Genomic DNA, 20,566 nt, shown 5'->3' with positions numbered 1-20,566 from the left:
ACCAAGACAAGGGGGCATCCTCTACATCTATAGGAAAGGGGTTTTTACCACCAGCACAGATGTGGATTCTTTACTGTAAGAGCAGTGTGACTATGGAATTCTCTGCCACATGTTGTCATGACTGATCATTAAATACGTTCAAGTGAGGCCTGGATGCTTGTCTTGAAATATATAATCAAACAAGTTATGGGCACTAGATGTGATGCGACACTGATCCTGGGATTTGTGCTGATTGCCATTGAAGTCGGAAAGAAAATTTTCTCCCTTTCATAGGGCAATTGATATCTGCCTTATAAGGGTTTTTTCCTTTAGCACAGTAGGGGTTCCATAGGTTGAACATGATGGACTCTTGTCTTTTTTCAGCCTTATTAATTTATGTAACTATGTAAGAGCGGTCTTTTGGTTATCCTTTAGATCAGGGATGGGGAGCCTTCGGCCCTCCAGTTGTTGCAGCAGCTGCCTAGATATGATGGGAATTATAGTTTTGCAACAGCTAGGGGCCAGACTCCCCATCCCTGCTCTATATGTGCTCAAAGGGTTGTGGTCAGTTATTCAGTGCATTGCAGGTGCTGATCAGTCAGCCTGCATAACTGTCTGTTATATAATAGTGTTATGAAGAGACCTGTGACTGGGGAAACATGGAATAGTGTGAACACAGCCTAAAAGGATCAAACTTTCCAATGGGATGAGCAGGGTGAACATGCAAACGGCTCAGAGAAGGACTTTTGTGGGTGGAAGAAGGCCAGGCTGCCAAAGAACTATGGACACCCCCTTCCAAGCAGGCAGGCTTAGTGCATACTCAGTGTAGTCTGAGCTGGACTTATATGGAGATGAAAGAAGGCACCAAAACACATAAAGTTATTGAAATATGTTTACTTATGCGTTAATATACATGTTTTGTAGCACCTTTCTAAAGTATTAACCCCTCCCTACCTACTTAACCCCTTAACGACCGCGGGCGTAAGTGTACGCCCCCAAAACCCGTGCCTTAACGCAAACGGGCGTACATTTACGCCCGCGGTTTCCCCCGATCGCTGCGTGTACACACGCAGCGATCTGGGAAGATGGCCTGCTATAATGTATAGCAGGCCATCCCTGCTTGTCGGCACGGGGGGTGATTAACCCCTCCCGTGCTGACGATCGCCGCTATTGGCTGATCAATTCAGATCAGCATATGGCGGCGATCTGCAGCTTTCCGGGTCATCGATGGCCCGGAAAGCAATGGTGGTCGGTGCTGTCCGAGGACGGCACCGACCGCCATTACTGTTAAAAGTGGTTAAAGGTTAAAGGTGGCCACGGTGCCACGTCCCGATATAAGTACCCCATGAAAGGGTTAAATACCTGCTGTGGACACCTCAGCTAGGTAGCTGAGGTGTCCAGAGCAGGTATTGACCCATACTCACCGGATCCAGCGTCCCGATCGCGTCTTCCGGGTTCCGAATGCGTCTTCGTCGGCGTCTTCGTCTTTTTCCGGCGGTCCCCATCGGCACTCATCGGCTCCAGCGTCGTCAAACTTCGGCTTTTTCTGGAATTTGCGTTCTACTGCCCCCTAGCGGCTGATAAGTGTATATAATACACATATCAGTAGCTATAGGGTTGAAGAAAGGGTTGTTTTTTTTTTTCCCCCCGCACCCTATCGCCGCTGAGTGCTGATCAGCATCGCACGTAAGTGCGCTGCTGATCAGCAATTCCTCCTTTTTGGCGTAGAGTGTTTTTTTTCCTATATCCTACAGCCACGGTCTGCTTATAAGTGCCGCACATAAGTGCGGCATTTATCAGCAACTCCTTTCTTGGCATAGTTTTTTTTTTTTTATACTTAATGTTAAAAAAAAATGTAAAAAACACCATTACACTACACGGAATAAATTTTTACACTACACCACTACACATTTACATACCCCATATACCAATCCCCGTATAAAGATGGCCCCCAGGGTGTTTTCGCATACGCTATTATTACCTCCGACACCGAAGCAGCCAGTGAGGATGAATGGGGGGTCCTTCGTTCCTCCATTCATCCTCATCATCCAGTGACGTGTCTGGGGTAGCGTAGCGTACGCTGCCCCCCAGACACGTCTTTTCCGCCAGTACCGTCCCAATAAGAGATGACGGTATGGCGCGAAATTCTACAAACTCTGTGAGAGTACCTCAGGGTACACTTACAGATTTAGGGTACGTGCACACTGCGGAATGGCAAAGGATAACCCTTTGTGCATTCCGCAGCTGGCACCCACCGGCAGACTGATGCAGGCGCACGTCTCCACCCGTGTCATAGACTCCATGTTATGCAAGGGCGGATTCCATCGTCCGTCCAAAGAATGAACACATTTGACGGAGAGCGGAATCCGCTCGTGCATAGAATGGAGTCTATGACATGGACGGAGACGCGCGCCCGCATCAGTCTGCCGGTGGGTTATCCTTCACCATTCCGCAGTGTGCGCGTACACTTAGAGTGTATGATGGAAGGGACACCCAAATCCAGCCCCCAGAGGCCTCCCCCCCCCCCCATCCTCGGAGTTAGTGGGGAGATCGTTGGGGAACTGATCTTCCCACTGCTGGATAAAAGTTACCACCACCTGTACAGGGATAACTTTTATACCAGCACCCCCCTCTCCCGGTCCCTCGCTGCCCGAGCTACTGTAGCTTGCGGCACGATACAAACATATCAGAAGAAGTAATACCAGCCCTAATATTTGGCAGCCATGGAGGGGACCCAGCGCTTATGGATATGAAGGACCCCGTATCGCACCAGGACATTTTCCAGGTGACGTCCCCCACACTGGAAAACAGGAGACCCCAGAAGAAGTGCAGAGTGTGGGGTAACAGGGGGATCAGGAAGGACACCATTTTCCAGTGTGACACCTGTCCTGATCACCCCGGCCTCTGCATACAGGATCGCTTCAAGGCGTACCACACGTCATTGGGGTTCTACATTATCTAAATTCTTCCCCTTATTCCTATTTCAGGGGTCACGTTGATCCGAGGATTATTCTGATTGCCATTATGGAGTCAGGAAGGAATTTTTTCCCCTGTGATAAAGCTACTGTCGTCTGCCTCACAAGGGTTTTTTGCCTTCCTCTGGATCAACACAGGTTGAATTTGATGGACACCTGTCATTTTCAACCTTATAAACTAATAATTGGCCTAATACCCCCAAATAAATTAGAATGGTCCCTTTTCCCCAGCTAAATAGGTATGGCCGCTATTCCCATTAGAGGATGCCATGATGCAATTACAAAGCCTCTGTAGGACAGTAGAAACCCCCCACAAGTGACCCCATTCTGGAAACTACACCCCATAAGGAATCTAACAAGGGGGGCAGCGGAGATATGGCCCCTGGTGACGGCCACATTTTGGACGTGAAAATGAAAAAAATTGTATTTTTTTATTTTCACGGCACATGTTCTACATATGTGCCTGTTACCAGTGGGGTCCATATGCTCACTGCACCCCTTGTTAGATTCCTTATGGGGTTTAGTTTCCAGAATGGGGTCACTTGTGGGGAGTTTCTACTGTCCTGGCAGCACAGGAGCTTTGTAATTGCGACATGGCCTCCATCCTCCATTCCAGCCTCTAAATGGCGCTCTGTCCCTTTGGTGGCTTGCCCTGTGCCCATATGGCACATTATGTCCACATGTGGGGTATTTTCGTACGCAGGGGAAATTACCCTACACGCTTTACGTTTATTTTCTTTTTGAACCCCTTGTGGAAATGGAAAAAAAAAATCAAGGCTAGACCAACATTTAGTGTAATTTGTTTTAAATTTTTACTCTAAATCATTAATCTTGTCTTGATTTTTCATTTTCACAAGGGGCTAAAAAATAAAGAAAAACACAAAATTTGTAGAGCAATTTCCCCTGAGTACGGAAATACTCCACATGTGGACATAAAACTCCATGCGGGTGCAGGGTAAGCCTCCAAAGGGAAGGAGCGCCATTTGTTTTTTTGAGGTTGGAATGGATTTCGAGGGGCCATGTTGCATTTTAAAAAGGCCCCCGTGTTGCCAAGACAGTTGAAACCCCCCACAAGTGACCCCATTATGGAAACTACACCCCTCAAGGAATGTAACAAGGGGTGTAGTAAGCATATGGACCCCACTGGTGACGGGCACAAATGTGGAACAATGTGGCGTGAAAATGAATTATTACATTTTTTACACTATAATGTTGGTCTAGCCTTGAATTTATCATTTTCACAAGGGGTTAAAAGAGAAAAAAAACACACAAAATGTTTAGAGCAATTTCCCCCGAGTCGGTAAATACCCCATATGTGGACATAAAGCGCCATGTGAGTGCAGAGCAAGCCTCTCAAGGGAAGGAGCGCCATTTGGATTTTGGAGGTTGGATTTGGCTAGAATGGATGATGAACGCCATGTCGCATTTACAGAGCCCTCGTGCTGCCAAGACAGTTGAAACCCACCACAAGTGACCCCATTCTGGAAACTACACCCCTTAAGGAATCTAACAAGGGGTGCAATGAAGATATGGACCCCTTGATGACGGGCACATTTGTGCCGTGAAAGTGAAAAAATGAAATTTTTCCCTTTCCCGTCACATTGTTCCACATTTCTGCCCGTCACCAGTGGGGTCCATAGCCTCACTGCACCCCTTGTTAGATTCCTTGAGGGGTGTAGTTTCCAGAATGGGGTCACTTGTGGGGGGTTTCTGTAAATGCGACGTGGCCCTTGAAATCCATTCCAGTGAAAAACAGCTTCCAAAAGCCAATTGGCGTTCCTTCCCTTTGGAGGCTCGTCCTGCGCCCGCTTGGCACTTTATGTCCACATGTGGGGTATTTCTGTACTCGGGAGAAACTGCGCTTTTTTTTTTTTTTTTTCCCCCTTTTATCCCTTTGTGAAAATGAAAAATTGAAGTCTAGAACAACGTTTTAGTGTAAAAAATACTTTTGTCTTTTTTCACGCCATATTGTTGGGAAAACCTGTGAAGCACCTGTGGGGTCCAGATGCTCACCGCACCCCTAGTTACATTCCTTGAGGGGTGTAGTTTTCCGAATGGTGTCCCTTTAGTGGTGTTTTTTAGGTTTTGGCACCCCAGAGCCTCTGCCAAGCTGAAGTGGTACAGTCAGAAATGACCAAATATAACAGAGCCATTGAAATGCACTAGGCGCTCCCTTATATCTGAGGCTTGTGGTTGCGTCAAATAGCGCAATAGGGCCACATATGGGGTATTTCTATAAACTGCAGAAACGGGGCAATAAATATTGGGGTGCATTTCTCTGGAAATAAGTTTATAATTATGAAAAATATTGGATTACAATAAAATCTGCACAGAAAATTAAAATTTTCAAATTTCTTACACACTTAGCTTTTATCTCTGTGACTCCCCTAAAGGGTTAAAAAAAACTTTCTGGATGTGCTTTTGCAGAGTTTGGGGGGTGCAGTTTCTGAAATGTGGTGCTTTGTGGGGCTTTCTAGCATACAGTCCCCTCAAATACACTTTAAACCTGAACAGGTCCCTAAAAATATCTGATTTTGAAATTTTACTGAAAATTTGGAAATTTGCTGCTAATGTTTTACGCTTTCTATTGTCTAAAAAAAAAAAAAGAAATATAGCTTAATAAATGCCGCCAACATAAAGTACACATGTTGCTAATGCTATTTAATATATAATTTATGTTGCATAACCATTTTCTGTATAAGCAGAAAAGGTTTAAAGTTGGAAAAATGCATTTTTTTAAAAAATTTTCATGTTATTTTGGGTTTTTTCATAAAGATTCGTTATAAGTATCGACTCCAATTTACAAGAAATGTGAAGTACAATATGTCACGAGAAAACAATCTCAGAATCAGCCGGATAGGTAAAAGCATCCCGAAGTTATTAATGAATAAAGTGACACAGGTCATATTCATAAAATTTGCTCCGGTCCTTAAGGCCATTTTAGACCCGGTCCTTAAGAGGTTAATACCCCATTATACGAATGTGAAACAGAATTTTAGAATGCTCTCAATTCTTTTTTTAAAAACTAACCTTTCCCATGGCCATAAATGTTCAGTTCCCAGCCTCCCTAATTCTAATTGAAGAAATTTAGAACAACCAGGACTGTTTCTAGAGCTGGTTTACTAAGCATTCCTGGGGAATTGGGCCTTGGTAAGAGGTGACCAAAAACTCAATGGCAATGGTAATGGTTTAGCTCTAAAGATCCTGTGTGCAGATGAGAGAAACTTGCAGAAGGACAACCAGCAAGCCACCAATCTGGGCTTTATGGCAATGTGGCCAGAAAGAAGTGTCCTCTTGGTAAAAGATATGTAAAGGCCATCCTAGACTTTGCAATGAAGCACCTTATGGACCCTCAGACTAGGAAACCACACTCTATACTCTTGTTGGCCTCTGTTCTAAGCACCATTATATGCTCATCATATGCCAACAGTAAAGCATGGTGGTGGCAGGATCATGCTGTTGGGTGATTTTTCAGTTGCTGGGACAAAGGGAAGTGGTTAGGGTTAAGGGAACGCCAAATGGAGCAAAGTACCAAAAATGTTAAAAAATAAGTTTCCCCCAATTATTCGGCACTCAATAACTGATAATATCAAAGCGAAAATAGAAATTTAGAATTCTTTGCTAATTTATTGAAAAGAAAAAACTAGTACAGAGGCAAATCTTGTGGCATCATAACCAGGAAGACTGGAGACTGTAATCACTGCCAAAGTTGCTTCAAGGGAAGTATTGAGTAAAAGGTATGAATACTTATGTCAATACAATATTTTAGTTCTTTCTTTTCAATAAATTAGCAAAGAATTTTCTATTTTCATGATATTTATGAGGTATTGCGTACAGAATAATTAGGGAAATTGTGAAGAGAGTGAAAACTTTTCTAAATTCATTGGCTGATCCCATTTTTTTTCCTTTTTCTATTCAACAGTAGAAAAATCAGAAGGCTTTAGATGACAATAATCTATCACTTAAAGCGCAACTATAATTTCAGTAGCCAAAAAATTTAATTCCTCAAATAAAAAGCCCATGTGTTACCTTTTAAAAAGAGCCCTAAACTGTGTTGATAGCGTGTACGCTTGCTGAGATATCACCAGTTGTTTGGCTCAGAAGAATAAATTAATTTTTCTCCTGGCTGAGACAAAGTGGGCGTGGCCTATCCCTCATCTCCCTGGCTGGCTCCCTCTATCCACTGAGCAGCACTTTAGCAGATGTATCACACATAGCAGGATTAGATACAGCCCCAACATACAGTATCACAATGTAAGATTAGATACAGAGCCCCAGCAGATGGTATCACACACAGTGGGATTAGATACAGTCATCTGCTCTCATTACACTGTAGGATAATGTCAGCCATGGAGGTGGGGGCACCTGCTGCAGACATCTGATAGTGAATGTTATATGTACTACGGAAGGACTACAGCTGTGTTGTGCTGGGACTTGTAGTCCTCCCCTCAGTGACTCACCCACTCTCCCTCATGCAGTACATTGGAGTCATGGTGGCATGTCCCTCCTGGGTGAAGCACTGAGTACTTGTCCCTCCATCCAGCTCTTCCCCTGCGCTGCTCCTCACACACAACACCCTCAGCTCTGCTTAGTCACCTCTGTGAGGGGAGGGGGGAGAATTTGCTGCTAAGAGATGGGGGAGGAGGTTTTGTTTATGTTTCTCTCTGTGTCAGGGCTGTTATCTGATCCTCCGTACACTCAGGACGGATCTGCAGGGAGGGGGCGTGTCCAGCAGGAATGCAGAAAAAAGTCAGAGCCAGACAGAGCTGTAAGGGCATAGTCAGCCTTATGTATTTAAAAAACTGTTCATTTTAGGTTATTAATGTATATTGCAAAAAGTCTTATCATGACCTAAGCTAACTAAAACTGAAAGGTCAAAATATTTTATAGTTGCGCTTTAAGTTTTGAATCAATGAAATTGCATAGTGTTATGTACGAATTTTTTAACAAGTGCTTTTTTGTTTTTGTGTGTAGACATATAGTCAGCTAGCTCACCCCATTCAGCAAGCCAAAGCAATGGGGCTTCGGTTTCATTCCAAGATTCTGGACATTGACAATATAGATGTAAGTGTGTGTATCGTAAAATATTTTGAAATATTAGTAGTACAAATGTTAATGACTAGAGATGAGCGAACCGGGTTCGGGTTCGAGTCCATCCGAACCATTGGCATTTGATTAGCGGGGGCTGCTAAACTTGGATAAAGCTCTAGGGTTGTCTGGAAAACATGGATACAGCCAATGACTATATCCATGTTTTCCACATAGCCTTAGGGCTTTATCCAACTTCTGCAGCCACCGCTAATCAAATGCAGAAAGTTCGGGTTCGGATGGACTCGAGCATGCTCGAGGTTCGCTCATCTCTATTAATGACATGTGATTTGGATGCATTCCAAGAGTGCTGCCATATTGACTGTCACTACCAGAGAAACAGAGATATGCCAGATATAGGAGCACACCAAAAAATAAGTTTATCAAAATACATGAATAAGTTCCGGTGGAACGCAACGCGTAGAGGCATTATGGGCTGCCACAAGTCGCTCCTCTCCATCCTTGTTTGGTGATATGATTTTTTGACTGATTTACTGTTCATAACTTCACATCATGATTACCATTCACATGACACGTGCATATTTTTGTTTTTGATTGGAACACTTCATATTTACACTCCCTTTTTGTGGTTTATATACTTTGTATCATTTCTGAGGGTTGTTTGAGCTACATTGTATGACCGTCTGCTGGCCTGGGGGTCCCTTCTATTGTGTGGGTCCCACCGTGTTCTTTCCCTCTTTGTGAATTTTAAATGTTTTTAATGTGCAGGGATCTGCTCTCCTTTGCCATTTCTGTGTGTGTTTTTTGTACTTTTGCATTTATAATTAATAAACTTATTCATGTATTTTGATAAACTATTTTTTTGGTGTTCTCCTATATCTGGCATAACTCTGTTTCTCTGGTAGTGTCTGCATGTTGATCTGCCTTAGGAAGCACCCATTGTTCTTTTCATTTGATGGTGCAGGCCCCAATTTTGTTGTGATGGTTGCCATATTGACTGTCTGTTCCAAATTACCAGTTAAAAGTTTACCGTGCGCGTGGAAGAATCACACAATGACACATTTATGGTCAAAGTAGATCTCATTTATTTAAAGGGAACCTGTCACCCCCCGTGCCGGGACAGAGCCTGGCCGACCCCCCGCTAGAGACCCTTATACTTGCCCCATGCACGAAGTCCCGCTCCTGGACCCGCTCCCGTTGCCGAGATATCACCATCTGAAGCCCAGCGTGCACTCATCAGAGTTTAGTCCGGCGCTCATAGAGAATGACGGCTCCATTCATTCTCTATGAGCGTCGGACTCATCTCTGATGCCCGCGCCGGGCTTGAGACGGTGATATCTCGACAACGATAGCGGGACTTGATGCACGGGGTAAGTATAAGGGTCTCTAGCGGGGGGTCGGCCGGGCTCTGCTCTGGCACGGGGGGTGACAGGTCCTCTTTAAAGTGTCACTGTAGTTAAAACTTTCAAAATCTAAATCAACAGTGATGTGAAATAAAGTTTGCAATATACATTCATTATTTTTTTTGTTATCATGCTGTAAAACAAAGCTAAACTTACCAGAAATCCAGGTCCAGTCTCCTGAAGACAGATTTTTAGATTGGTTGAAAAAAACAGACTAAACACAGGAATTCTAGTCAGTACACAGTGTCACGGCTCAATGTGTCCATCAATCACATGACTTCCTTCTCTAGATGGTGCTTAGATGGTCTGGAAAACACAGGACTTCCTGCTTTTGAGAAAAGAAAAAGAGTCAGAAAACAGGAAGTGCAGTGTTCTTGACAACTAAAAAAAATAATAATAAATGTAAATTGCAAACTTGCTTTATATCATATAACTACTGTTGTAAGTTATAACTACAGGTACACTTTAAAGCGACTCTGTACCCACAATCTGACCCCCCCCAAACCACTTGTACCTTCAGATAGCTGCTTTTAATCCAAGATCTGTCCTGGGGTCCGTTCGGCAGGGGATGCAGTTATTGTCCTAAAAACAACTTTTAATCTTACAGCGCTGTGTCTAACGGACGGGGCTTACATTTGTATATGCATTAGGCTGGCACACTCTCTATGTCCTTCCTCCCCACCCTCCTTATTATTAGGAATGATCCAGGAACATTTTGTGCTGCTTGAGCTTTTCACAGGTGTATTAAGATCCAGCCCATGTGCCGGGCTGCCACAGGTGGGGAATAGGAAGCATTCCTAATGATGAGGAGGGTGGGGAGGAAGGACAGAGAGGTTGTGCCAGCCTAATGCATATACAAATGTAAGCCCCGGCTGTTAGACACAGTGCTGCCAGATTAAAAGTTGTTTTTATGACAATAACTCCATTCCCTGCCGAACAGGCCCCAGGACAGATCATGGATTAAAAGCAGCTAACCGAAGGTACAAGTGGTTTAGGGGGGGTCAGATTGTGGGTACAGAGTCGCTTTAAAGATAGCAGGCAGTATGTATATATATATCTCCTTGGGGCAGGTGTTCTTCTATTTATGCTTGTGCCATTGTTTCATTGCCTGTGGTACGAAAAAAAAGTAGCACTAGTGTGTTTACTTACATAAGCTATAACCCTTTAAGGGCCCATGATGTACTGGTATGTCATGGGAGCCTTACACTTAAGAACCCATGACATACCGGTATACCAATGCGTCCGGCGGGGCTATGAAGCAAGCTCAGGAGCTGAGCTCCCTTCATAGCATGTGGGGACTGGCTGTTATCAGCATCCGGGTCCTCACTGTTAATGACCCGCAACCTGCCATCAACCCCTGCGGTGCCGCAGCATTTGAAACAGCTGCGCTCCTGTCACTGTCTGATCAGGATCCCTGCAGTGTGACTGACTTCCGGAGGTCTCTTACTTTCCTCCCAGCAGTCGGATTGGTGATCAATGCATAGAGTCTGCCTATGCCTATACTGTTAAAAAAACAAAACAAAAAAAACATATATTAGAAAAGCTATATAACCTGCATATCGCTGTATTCAGACCTATAGAATAAAGAGATCATGTCAATTTTACCATAAAGTGCATTACATGAACACGGAAACCATTTTGTCATTAATTTTATGGTAGATTGAAAGGCGCCACTACAAGGTACACTTATTTCAGAAAAAAGCAAGCCCTCACATGGAAAGGGGAAAGTAGTTCCAGGTTACATAGTCATTACTGGTAAATAAGTAATACATCACTGCAAGTTTGTTTCCTTTACTAATTGTGTACATTTTTTCCATAGCTTGCAATGGGAAAGATGATGGAGCAAGGTCCAGTACTTATCATAACATTTCAAGCTCAGCTTGTTATGGTTCTAAAAAATCAAAAAGGGGAGGTTGTTGAAGGAGATCAGGCAAGTTAAAACTCTTAAATATTTTTTCATATGAAACTTGATGCTTTACTTTGATTGTATACAGATGTAGAAATGATGGAATCCAACAGCACCCACTTTTGAAGCAAAGGTTTTATTGCATATTCATGGTACAATAGCAACATTTCTACATGTAGAGGTCTTTATCAAGCATACATAGAATGGTAATACACAGGGGTATACACTACCGTTCAAAAGTTTGGGGTCACCCAAACAATTTGTGTTTTCCATGAAAAGTCACACTTATTCACCACCATACGTTGTGAAATGAATAGAAAATAGACTCAAAACACTGACAAGGTTAGAAATAATGATTTGTATTTGAAACATTGAACATTGTTTTTACATCAAACTTTGCTTTCGTCAAAGAATTCTCCTTTTGCAGCAATTACAGCATTGCACACCTTTGGCATTCTAGCTATTAATCTGTTGAGGTAAGCTGGAGAAATTGCACCCCACGCTTCTAGAAGCAGCTCCCACAAGTTGGATTGGTTTGATGGGCACTTCTGGCGTACCATACGGTCAAGCTGCTTCCACAACAACTCAATGGGGTTTAGATCTGGTGACTCCATTACCGATAGAATACCAGCTGCCTGCTTCTGCTGTAAATAGTTCTTGCACAGTTTGGAGGTGTGTTTAGGGTCATTGTCCTGTTGTAGGATGAAATTGGCTCCAATCAAGCGCTATATGGCATGGCGTTGCAAAATTGAGTGATAGCCTTCCTTATTCAGAATCCCTTTTACCCTGTACAAATCTCCCACCTTACCAGCACCAAAGCAACCCCAGACCATCACATTACCTCCACCATGCTTAACAGATGGCGTCAGGCATTCTTCCAGCATCTTTTCATTTGTTCTGCGTCTCACAAACGTTCTTCTTTGTGATCCAAACACCTTAAACTTGGATTCATCCGTCCACAACACTTTTTTCCAGTCTTCCTCTGTCCAGTGTTTGTGTTCTTTTGCCAATCTTAATCTTTTTCTTTTATTGGCCAGTCTCAGATATGGCTTTTTCTTTGCCACTCTGCCCTGAAGCCCAAAATCCCGCAGCCACCTCTTCACCGTAGATGTTGACACTGGTGTTTTGCGGGTACTATTTAATGAAGATGCCAGTTGGGGACCTGTGAGGAGTCTGTTTTTCAAACTAGAGACTCTAATGTGCTTATCTTCTTGCTTAGTTGTGCAACGCGGCATCCCACTTCTTTTTCTAGTTTTCTAGCACTAGTTGACTGCAGAATCAGTCTCAAATATTAATATACAAATATATATATATATATATATATATATATATATATATACACACACACACACACACACACACACACACACACACACACACACACACACACACACACACAGTGGTACCTTGGTTTCAGAGCACCCTGTACTGGGTGGGAGCGCGAGGAGGGGCATAATCTGCATAGCGGGGTCTACAGCACTGTACTCTGACCCAGGAAGTCTCCCTCACCTTCCAAATCATAGCAGATCCACGTCAGGCTGGGGATTACATCAGGGGACAGGACTGTGGAGGTGATATCTCCATAGCTGTAACCCCTCTCTCCTCAGACAGAGAGTGCTGCATTTATGTGCCCACATATACCCTGCTCATTCTTTCATGCTCCCTGCAGTCTCTGTCAGCCCTTTCCATCCTCTCCATTACCGTACAGTAACTTATAATGTCAGATATTCTGCTGTTTTTGAATCCTTTTTTTTATTTGTTTTACCTGTTATTCAGAATAATAAATCATTATTTTTGTGGTGTGCAACCAATTGTCTGCCTGTACTGAAGGGGGGGGTCGCCGGGAGATCGCATGGGGGGGGGGCTGCACTCACAGGAGCGGCCGCCGGGTGAGCTACGGGGGATAAAGGGTGCAGGGCGGGTGAGCTCCGGGGCAAGGGGGTGCACACAGTGGGGGGGGGGGCTGTCGGAGGGAGACAGTGAACAGCAGCAGCTGTCACTGTCTTAGTGTCCTCCTTCACTTCAGTGGACTGGGTTAGAAGCACTAACCCAGCCCATTGAACAGAGGGAGAACACCTGATCCCGACTCCGAGGGTGGGGGCCAGGAGCAGGGAGCAGTGTCGGGCTGGATTAAGAGTTGATAATTCCATGCGTACAGTGGGGGTGAATGCATCTTGATAGCAGCAAAACTGTGCGGAATCCATAATAACTTTATATTGGAAAGATGTAAAGCTACGGGTGGGCAACATAGTAATGCAAAAATAATTTTGGGGGGAATACCCCTTTAATATTTGGTTGTACACCCTTTGGAAAAAAATAACTGAAATCAATCGCTTCCTATAACCATCAACAAGCTTCTTACACTTCTCAGGCTTTTTAAAGTATGTTTGGGGTCATTGTCCTGCTGGAAGACTCGTGACCTAGGACGCAAACCCAGCTTTATGACACTGAGCCCTACATTGCAACCCAATATCCTTTGAGAATCTTCAGATTTCATGATGCTTTGCACACAGTCAAGGCACCCAGTTCCAGAGGAAGCAAAACAGCCTCAAAACAACCGCCACCATATTTGACTGTAGGTACCATGTTCTTTTCTTTGTAGGCCTCATTCCGTTTTTGGTAACAGTAGAATAATGTACTTTACCAAAAAGCTCCATCTTGGTCTCCTCTGTCCACAAGATGTTTTCCCAGAAGGATTTTGGCTTACTTACATACATTTTGGCAAACGGCAGTCTAGCTTTGTTATGTCTCTGTGTCAGCATTGGGGTCCTCCTGGGTCTCCTGCCATAGCGTTTCATTTCATTCAAATGTTGATGGATAGTTCAAGCTGACACTGATGCACCCTGCAGGACAGCTTGAATTTCTTTGGAACTTGATTGGGGCTGCTTATCCACCATACAGACTATCCTGCGTTGCAGTCTGTTATCTATTTTTCTCCTCTGTCCACGTCCAGGGAGATTAGCTACAGTGCCATGGGTTGTAAACTTCTTGATTATGTAGCGCACCGTGGATAAAGGAACATCAAGATCTCTGGAGATGGACTTGTAACCTTGAGATTGTTGATATTTTTCCACAATTCTGGTTCTCAAGTTCTCTTCTCCTTTCTGTTCTCCATGCTTAGTGTGGCACACACAGAAACAAAATGCAAAGATTGAGTAAACTTCTTTCCTTTTTATCTGGTCAACTCTGACACGCTCCTCTTCTTTTTTTTCCTCTAGCCGAGCGGGGTCACATGATTTGTGGGCGGGTTAGGTAACCAATAAGAGCTAACCCAGCCCATAGGAAACATCACAATGATCCTGTAACCCCTGTCATGCTGTTTAGCAGCATATCCTGAGCTCAGCTCTATCAGCTCCACCCCCCACACCCGACACAAGTGCATGGCAGCAGATCCCCCCAGCTGTCCGCAATCCAATTCCTCATAGCGCCCCCTACCCCCCAGACACATGTGCCTCACAGCACCAGCTGTAACCAGCATCACCGCTGGACGACCCCCCCCCCCCCCCACACACACACACACACACACTTCTGTCATAGGCTGCCACATCTGCTGCACCCTACCCCTTGCTAAATTTGAAGAACTACAACTTCCAGCAAGTTCACTCTATCCTGCTTAGCACTGTACTGGGAGTTGTAGTTCCCCAGCAGCTATCAGTAATATGATGCAGAGAGAGCTTCATATTACTGATAGCTTCTGAGGAACTACAAGTCTCAGCATAGTGTTCATGTACTGCAGAGATCCCAGCTCCTAACCTCTGCTGCAGCTCTTTAGATCACAGATTGCTGTTAGAGAACTACATCATCATCATGTCTGCTACATCAGGGACCATTTAGGGAGAAGCACCGCCATCTTGGATATAGACCGGATTTTAGAAAAACTTGTAACTCAGGAAAGACTACAGCTAGAAAGATGGGAGATGGCTCAAAATACTCAGGGGGCTTGGTGAGTAAGAAGAGCTATGCTTGGGAGCATTTACATTTTTTACCTCTTGGGGGAATACTCGATTAAGTTTGAAACCACTAGCATTGCCTGAGACATTGCTTCTTGGCTATGTTCTCTCCCATAGCTGTGGTACAGGTTGACATCTGGTTAACCTGTAAAGACGACATTGACACAGACAAGGACATACGGGCCACCTGTGGCAGCTGAGTTAAGGCCACTTACAGTCGCTGGAACTGGCAAGACGATCACAAACTGTGCTGACAGGCACCTTTTATTGTTTTGCCTACAGTTGGTTATGGCAGATGTAGATAACATGGTTCTACACAAACCTTTTTACTATTTGCCATACCCTAGGCCACCCAGTTTAAAGCGGCCCAATGAATCTGCTGATATGCTGCAGTAGATCATTACCTGATAAGAGCAGGGCTGGTACTAAATCTTCTCTTCTTTCCCGCATTCGTGTGATAGCCCCTAATTGCCCCTTTGCTAATGAGGGGTTTAAGAGCATTTGGGGTGTCACCCTAAGCGCTGGCCCGCCCCCCCCCCCCCCAGTCTGCCTCCCCCCGTGACACCAATCCCCCCCCCCCCCCTGTGACGCTCGCTATGCACACATAAATATGCATAGTGGGCGGCACAGAGCAACCCCTTGGCCCGCCCAGAGCAACCCCCCCCCCCGTGCCTCACAGCTGCCATCATGGGGATGGAGCATTGGGGCAGCTTTTCTCCCCCTGGAGGCCACATGCTGACAGAGCTGTGCAGTGCCCAGCTTCGCCATAACACTCCTCCTGTGCCGCCAGCTATAGGGGGTCCGCACCTGAGGCCGCGCACATTTCACCAGCCTGCCCTGCATCTCTCATTCTCCCCCCTCCACTGTGCGCATAGCGGCACGGGAGGGGGTTGCTTCGGGCGGGCCGAGGGGTTGCTCTGTGCTGCCCACTATGCATATTTATGTATGCATAGCAAGCGTCACGGGGGGGGGGGGGGCGTCACGGGTGGAGGCAGACTGGGCGGGCCACGCTGGTGCTCAGCGCTTAGGGTGATGCCCCAAATGCTCCTAAACCCTTCAATAGCATAGGGGCAATTAGGGGCTATCGTACGAATGCAGGAGAGGAGTCTGGGGCAGAAGAGAAGATTTAGTACCAGCCCTGCTCTTATCAGGTAATGATCTACTGCAGCATATCAGCAGGTTCATAGGGTTGAACCTGCTGATAGTGCCGCTTTAAAGATACTGCACCACACTGCTCCACGTTGCTTTCTTTTACTAGTTTTTATGGGGCCATGTGTCTCTAACTTACAGTGAGATACAGAGTTGCCAGCAAACACAGTTTCTTATTAACTGTCCGGATGCCACCTCTAGCCTGTACCTCTTTTCTCCATCTGTTGGCCTCTCTCAGCTTGTTGCTGCTTGTCCCGAGAACATATCTACATCTCCCTATCCACCTGTACAGTTACCTCGGGAAGAGTCTGGAAACTGCAGCATTGGCAGCTTCATCCATTTCCTTCTGGCCTCAGAGGTTGTCTGTGCAAACCTGAAACTTGTGTCAGCTGTCCTCTATGGCAGCTTTATCTTTGAACAGTTTTACTTCCAGGGACACAACAAAATCTCTTAAATACCGATTCGCCCTTGATTGTGGGTGATCCAAAAGTGTGCCTGGAATGCATATAGACATCTGTGATGTCATGTTCAACCATCCCATATGTCTCATTGAGTTTCTTGAACTCCACCTTCTGATCTGACACCTCAGGCAGGAGTGGTTGGTGTCTTAAGGTCAGGACCTGTATAACAATGTTTTCAGATTTTACCCTATTGAAGTCATCCTGAAGCCTCTTATAGTAACAGTTATATTAATACAGACAGCCAATATCAGGATTTGACCAGGTCCTTTGGACAAAGGCTTATCTTATGTGGTCAGTCAGGTGTCCACCCACACAGCCATATCACACACAGCACAGACCTAGGAGGGTGTTGGAAGGTAAGATAAGTAGTTTTCTTACATCGTTATTTTGGAGCGGCAGTCTCCCCCTTGTATGTGTTTGACCGATGGGGTTTCTTGCAGCTGTTATTCTGGACTGTCTTGCTCCACCAGCTGAAATGGATGCACTCCAAGATTGTTGTCATATTGACCAGGATCGTTTTAAAACACTGGTGGGCCAGTTGCAAAGCCCTCAAGAGTGTAGCCCCCCCCCCCAACCCAGCGTTATCAGAATCAGTGCTCCACTCACAGTATAATGCCCTGAAAGTGCCCCCACACTGTATAAAGAGCCCCAATACATATGGTAGTTATCTTTTATAACATTTCCACCATACAGTGATTACATATTGCCTCAAAACTGCTCTGAACAAAACAGAAAGGTATCAAAAATGATACCTTTACATAATACCACCACACCATGACCACTAACACTACAACCCTATAACAGAAAGCAGTTACATCCAGTGACTCACAGGAGGGTGTCTTCTCTAATTAGAGTCTTAAACTTTTTTTTTCCCCCTCTCTCCATCCAGCCTGGGCCACCTTAAAGTCTTCCCCCCAGCTGTGAATCCTGTCTCCAGAAACTGCCTGAGAAACATTTTAGGCTAGTAGTTAGGTCCCCTGTACCCCTATATAGTAGTTGCATCCCTCTGTGTCCCCAGTTTCAGGTGTCCCTGTGCCCCCACTTAATAATTAGGAATGCTTAGTGCCCCAGTATAGTAGTAATACATGTATAATCTATATAATACTGGCACCTCTCTGCAGACCCCATATAGTATCAGGCCCCTCTGTGCAGCCCCAATGTAGTACAGACCACTGTGTGCTGCCCCCAGAATTATGTACCCCTTGTGCACTGCCCCCAGTAGTATTTACCCCTTGTGTGCTGGCCCCAATAGTATATAGACCCCTGTGTGCTGCCTCCAGTAGTACAAAGATCTCTGTGTTCTGTGTCTAGTAGTATATAGACCCCCTGTGTGCTGCCCCTAGTTGTATATAGACCTCTGTGTGCTGCCCCCGGTAGTATATAGATCCGCTGTTTGCTCCCCCAGTTATGTAGACCCCATGTGCGCTCCCACAGTTATGTAGACTCCCATATGCGCTCCCACAGCTATTCAGACCCCATGTGCGCTCCCCCAGTTATATAGACCACTTGTCCCATATAGCAGTGATTTTCAACCTTTTTGAGCCGCGGCACACTTTTTATACTTAAAAAATCCCGGGGCACACCACCAACCAAAATGGCACAAAATGACACTAAACAAGAACAGTACATATTATGCATATAGTTAATAATATAGATTCTAAATGTATTTATACTCACTCAGTGTGAAACCTGGGCCTGTTTTCTTCTCCCCCTGTGCTTCTCTCCTGTACTTCTCTCCACCATACTTCTCCCCCCTGCTTCTCTCCTGTGCTTCTCTCCACCATACTTCTCCCCCCCTGCTTCTCTCCTGTGCTTCTCTCCACCATACTTCTCTCCTGTGCTTCTCTCCTGTGCTTCTCTCCAACATACTTCTCTCCCCCCTGCTTCTCTCCACCATACTTCTCTCCCCCCTGCTTCTCTCCCGTTTCTCCCCCATCCCCATGTTTCTCTCCCCCATCCCCATGTTTCTCTCCCCCATGCTTCTCTCCGCTGTTTCTCTCCCACATCCCCATGTTTCTCTCCCCCCTGCTTCTCTCCGCTGTTTCTCTCCCCCATCCCCATGTTTCTCTCCCCCATTGTTTTCTCCTGTTTCACAGGGGCACCATAGTTTGGGGAACTTTCCCCGCGGCACACCCAACCATGTGTCGCCACGGCACACTGGTTGAAAATCACTGCCATATAGCATATAACAGGGGGAAAAAAATGCTTATACTCACCTGAATCCGCGCATCTCCTCTTCTCTGCACTCTTGTGGCCGCAGGCAAAACGCTGCCTGCAGCCACAAGAGTGGCTAACGGAAGGAGCCAATGGCCCCCGCTCTGTCAGTGCTGCTGCATGCTAACCACCATTTGTTAGCTTGTAGTATATCTGTACTCTATTTGTATTTGCCATTAATATGTGGTATACTAGGTAATCACGAGTTGATGTGGGTTTGCAGCAACTAAACATGAAATACAGAGACATTACAGCTAAATAACAAGGCCACCACCCCATAAATCATGCATTTATGACATCATTTGGCGTAGAATTGTGTGTACATTGTAGTCGCCTCTATTGACAGACGAATAAAGATTGGAAATCCAAACATGTAGTGTAAAATGTATTGAAATTTAGGGGAAGATTTGTCAAACTGTAGAATTGTCTTAGTTGCCCCTAGCAACCATTCAGATTCCACTTTTCATTTTTCAAACAACCCGTTAGAAATGAAAAGTGGAATCTGATTGGTTGCTAGGGGCAACTAAGACAATTCTACTTTACACCAGTTTGATAAATCTACCCGTTAGTGTGTAAAATATATTGTGCATATTAGGTCTGGATATCTAATAATAGAAAGAACAATGAAGGAAAGTTTTCTTTGACCAGTCATTTGACATACATTTCATTTTTTCCCCTTCTCCTGCAGGATAAAGTTTTACGCATGCTATATGTGTGGGCTCTTTGTCGAGACCAAGATGAACTTAATCCTTATGCAGCCTGGAGGCTTTTAGATATTTCCTCATCTGCTTCTGAACAAATCCTTTGATAACAGAATTTTTCGGAATTAAGTTTGCCCTGTTAAAGCAGTCTCAGAAAAGAAGAAACTCAGAGTTAAGTTGTATTCTGAAAAGAACACTGAAATAATGTAACTTCTCTCTTTAAGCGAGAGTAAAATTTACTACCATATTGGTTAGATCCAACTACCAGGAAATGCCTGACTTATATCACCTTATTTAAGTTTTGCTCATGAAGAGTGAACTCCACAGTTTCCTTTAAAAATACAATAGTTATATATAATGTCTTTGTGTATGTTTCCTAAAAACTCATTTTAAATAGTAGTAAAAGAACAGTGCTTTTTTTTTTCTTTCCCCACTCAGAAAAAATAAGATGTGTCTTATTTCATTTTTGACTGTTGTGAAAAAAATCATTTCTTCTGTTCTAACAAGTGAAAAAATATTGGGTTGCACTATATATATATATATATATATATATATATATATATATATATATATATGTATACGGTAGATATATAATAGTTTTTTAGTTTTTTTTAAAGATATTTTTAGTTAATAAGGTTGTCTAAATAAAGGTTACGCTCCCACGCACACACTTTCCCCTTGACAATGTAGTACTGCAAGGAAGCTAGTAGTTAGATGAATGGCTATCATACAAGTGTGACTCTATGATGCCAGATTGGAAACCACTCATACAGAGCATC

At 44.5% G+C, this 20,566-nt stretch overlaps 1 protein-coding gene across 1 annotated transcript in view; it reads left to right on the top strand.

Moving 5' to 3' along the window:
- Positions 1-20,312, top strand: part of TIMM44 (translocase of inner mitochondrial membrane 44) — a 182,686-nt gene extending 162,374 nt beyond the window's left edge. The window contains exons 11-13 of the mRNA XM_069964528.1: positions 7,929-8,018; positions 11,226-11,336; positions 19,775-20,312. Coding sequence (XP_069820629.1) covers positions 7,929-8,018; positions 11,226-11,336; positions 19,775-19,894 — 321 coding nt within the window. The 3' untranslated portion in view covers positions 19,895-20,312. The remainder of the gene's footprint in view (positions 1-7,928; positions 8,019-11,225; positions 11,337-19,774) is intronic.
- Positions 20,313-20,566: the final 254 nt, after the last annotated feature.

The sequence above is a fragment of the Dendropsophus ebraccatus genome, chromosome 3 (assembly GCF_027789765.1).
Source record: "Dendropsophus ebraccatus isolate aDenEbr1 chromosome 3, aDenEbr1.pat, whole genome shotgun sequence".
In the NCBI taxonomy this organism is placed as follows: Eukaryota; Metazoa; Chordata; class Amphibia; order Anura; family Hylidae; genus Dendropsophus; species Dendropsophus ebraccatus.
This window is presented reverse-complemented; position numbering and strand designations above follow the sequence as displayed.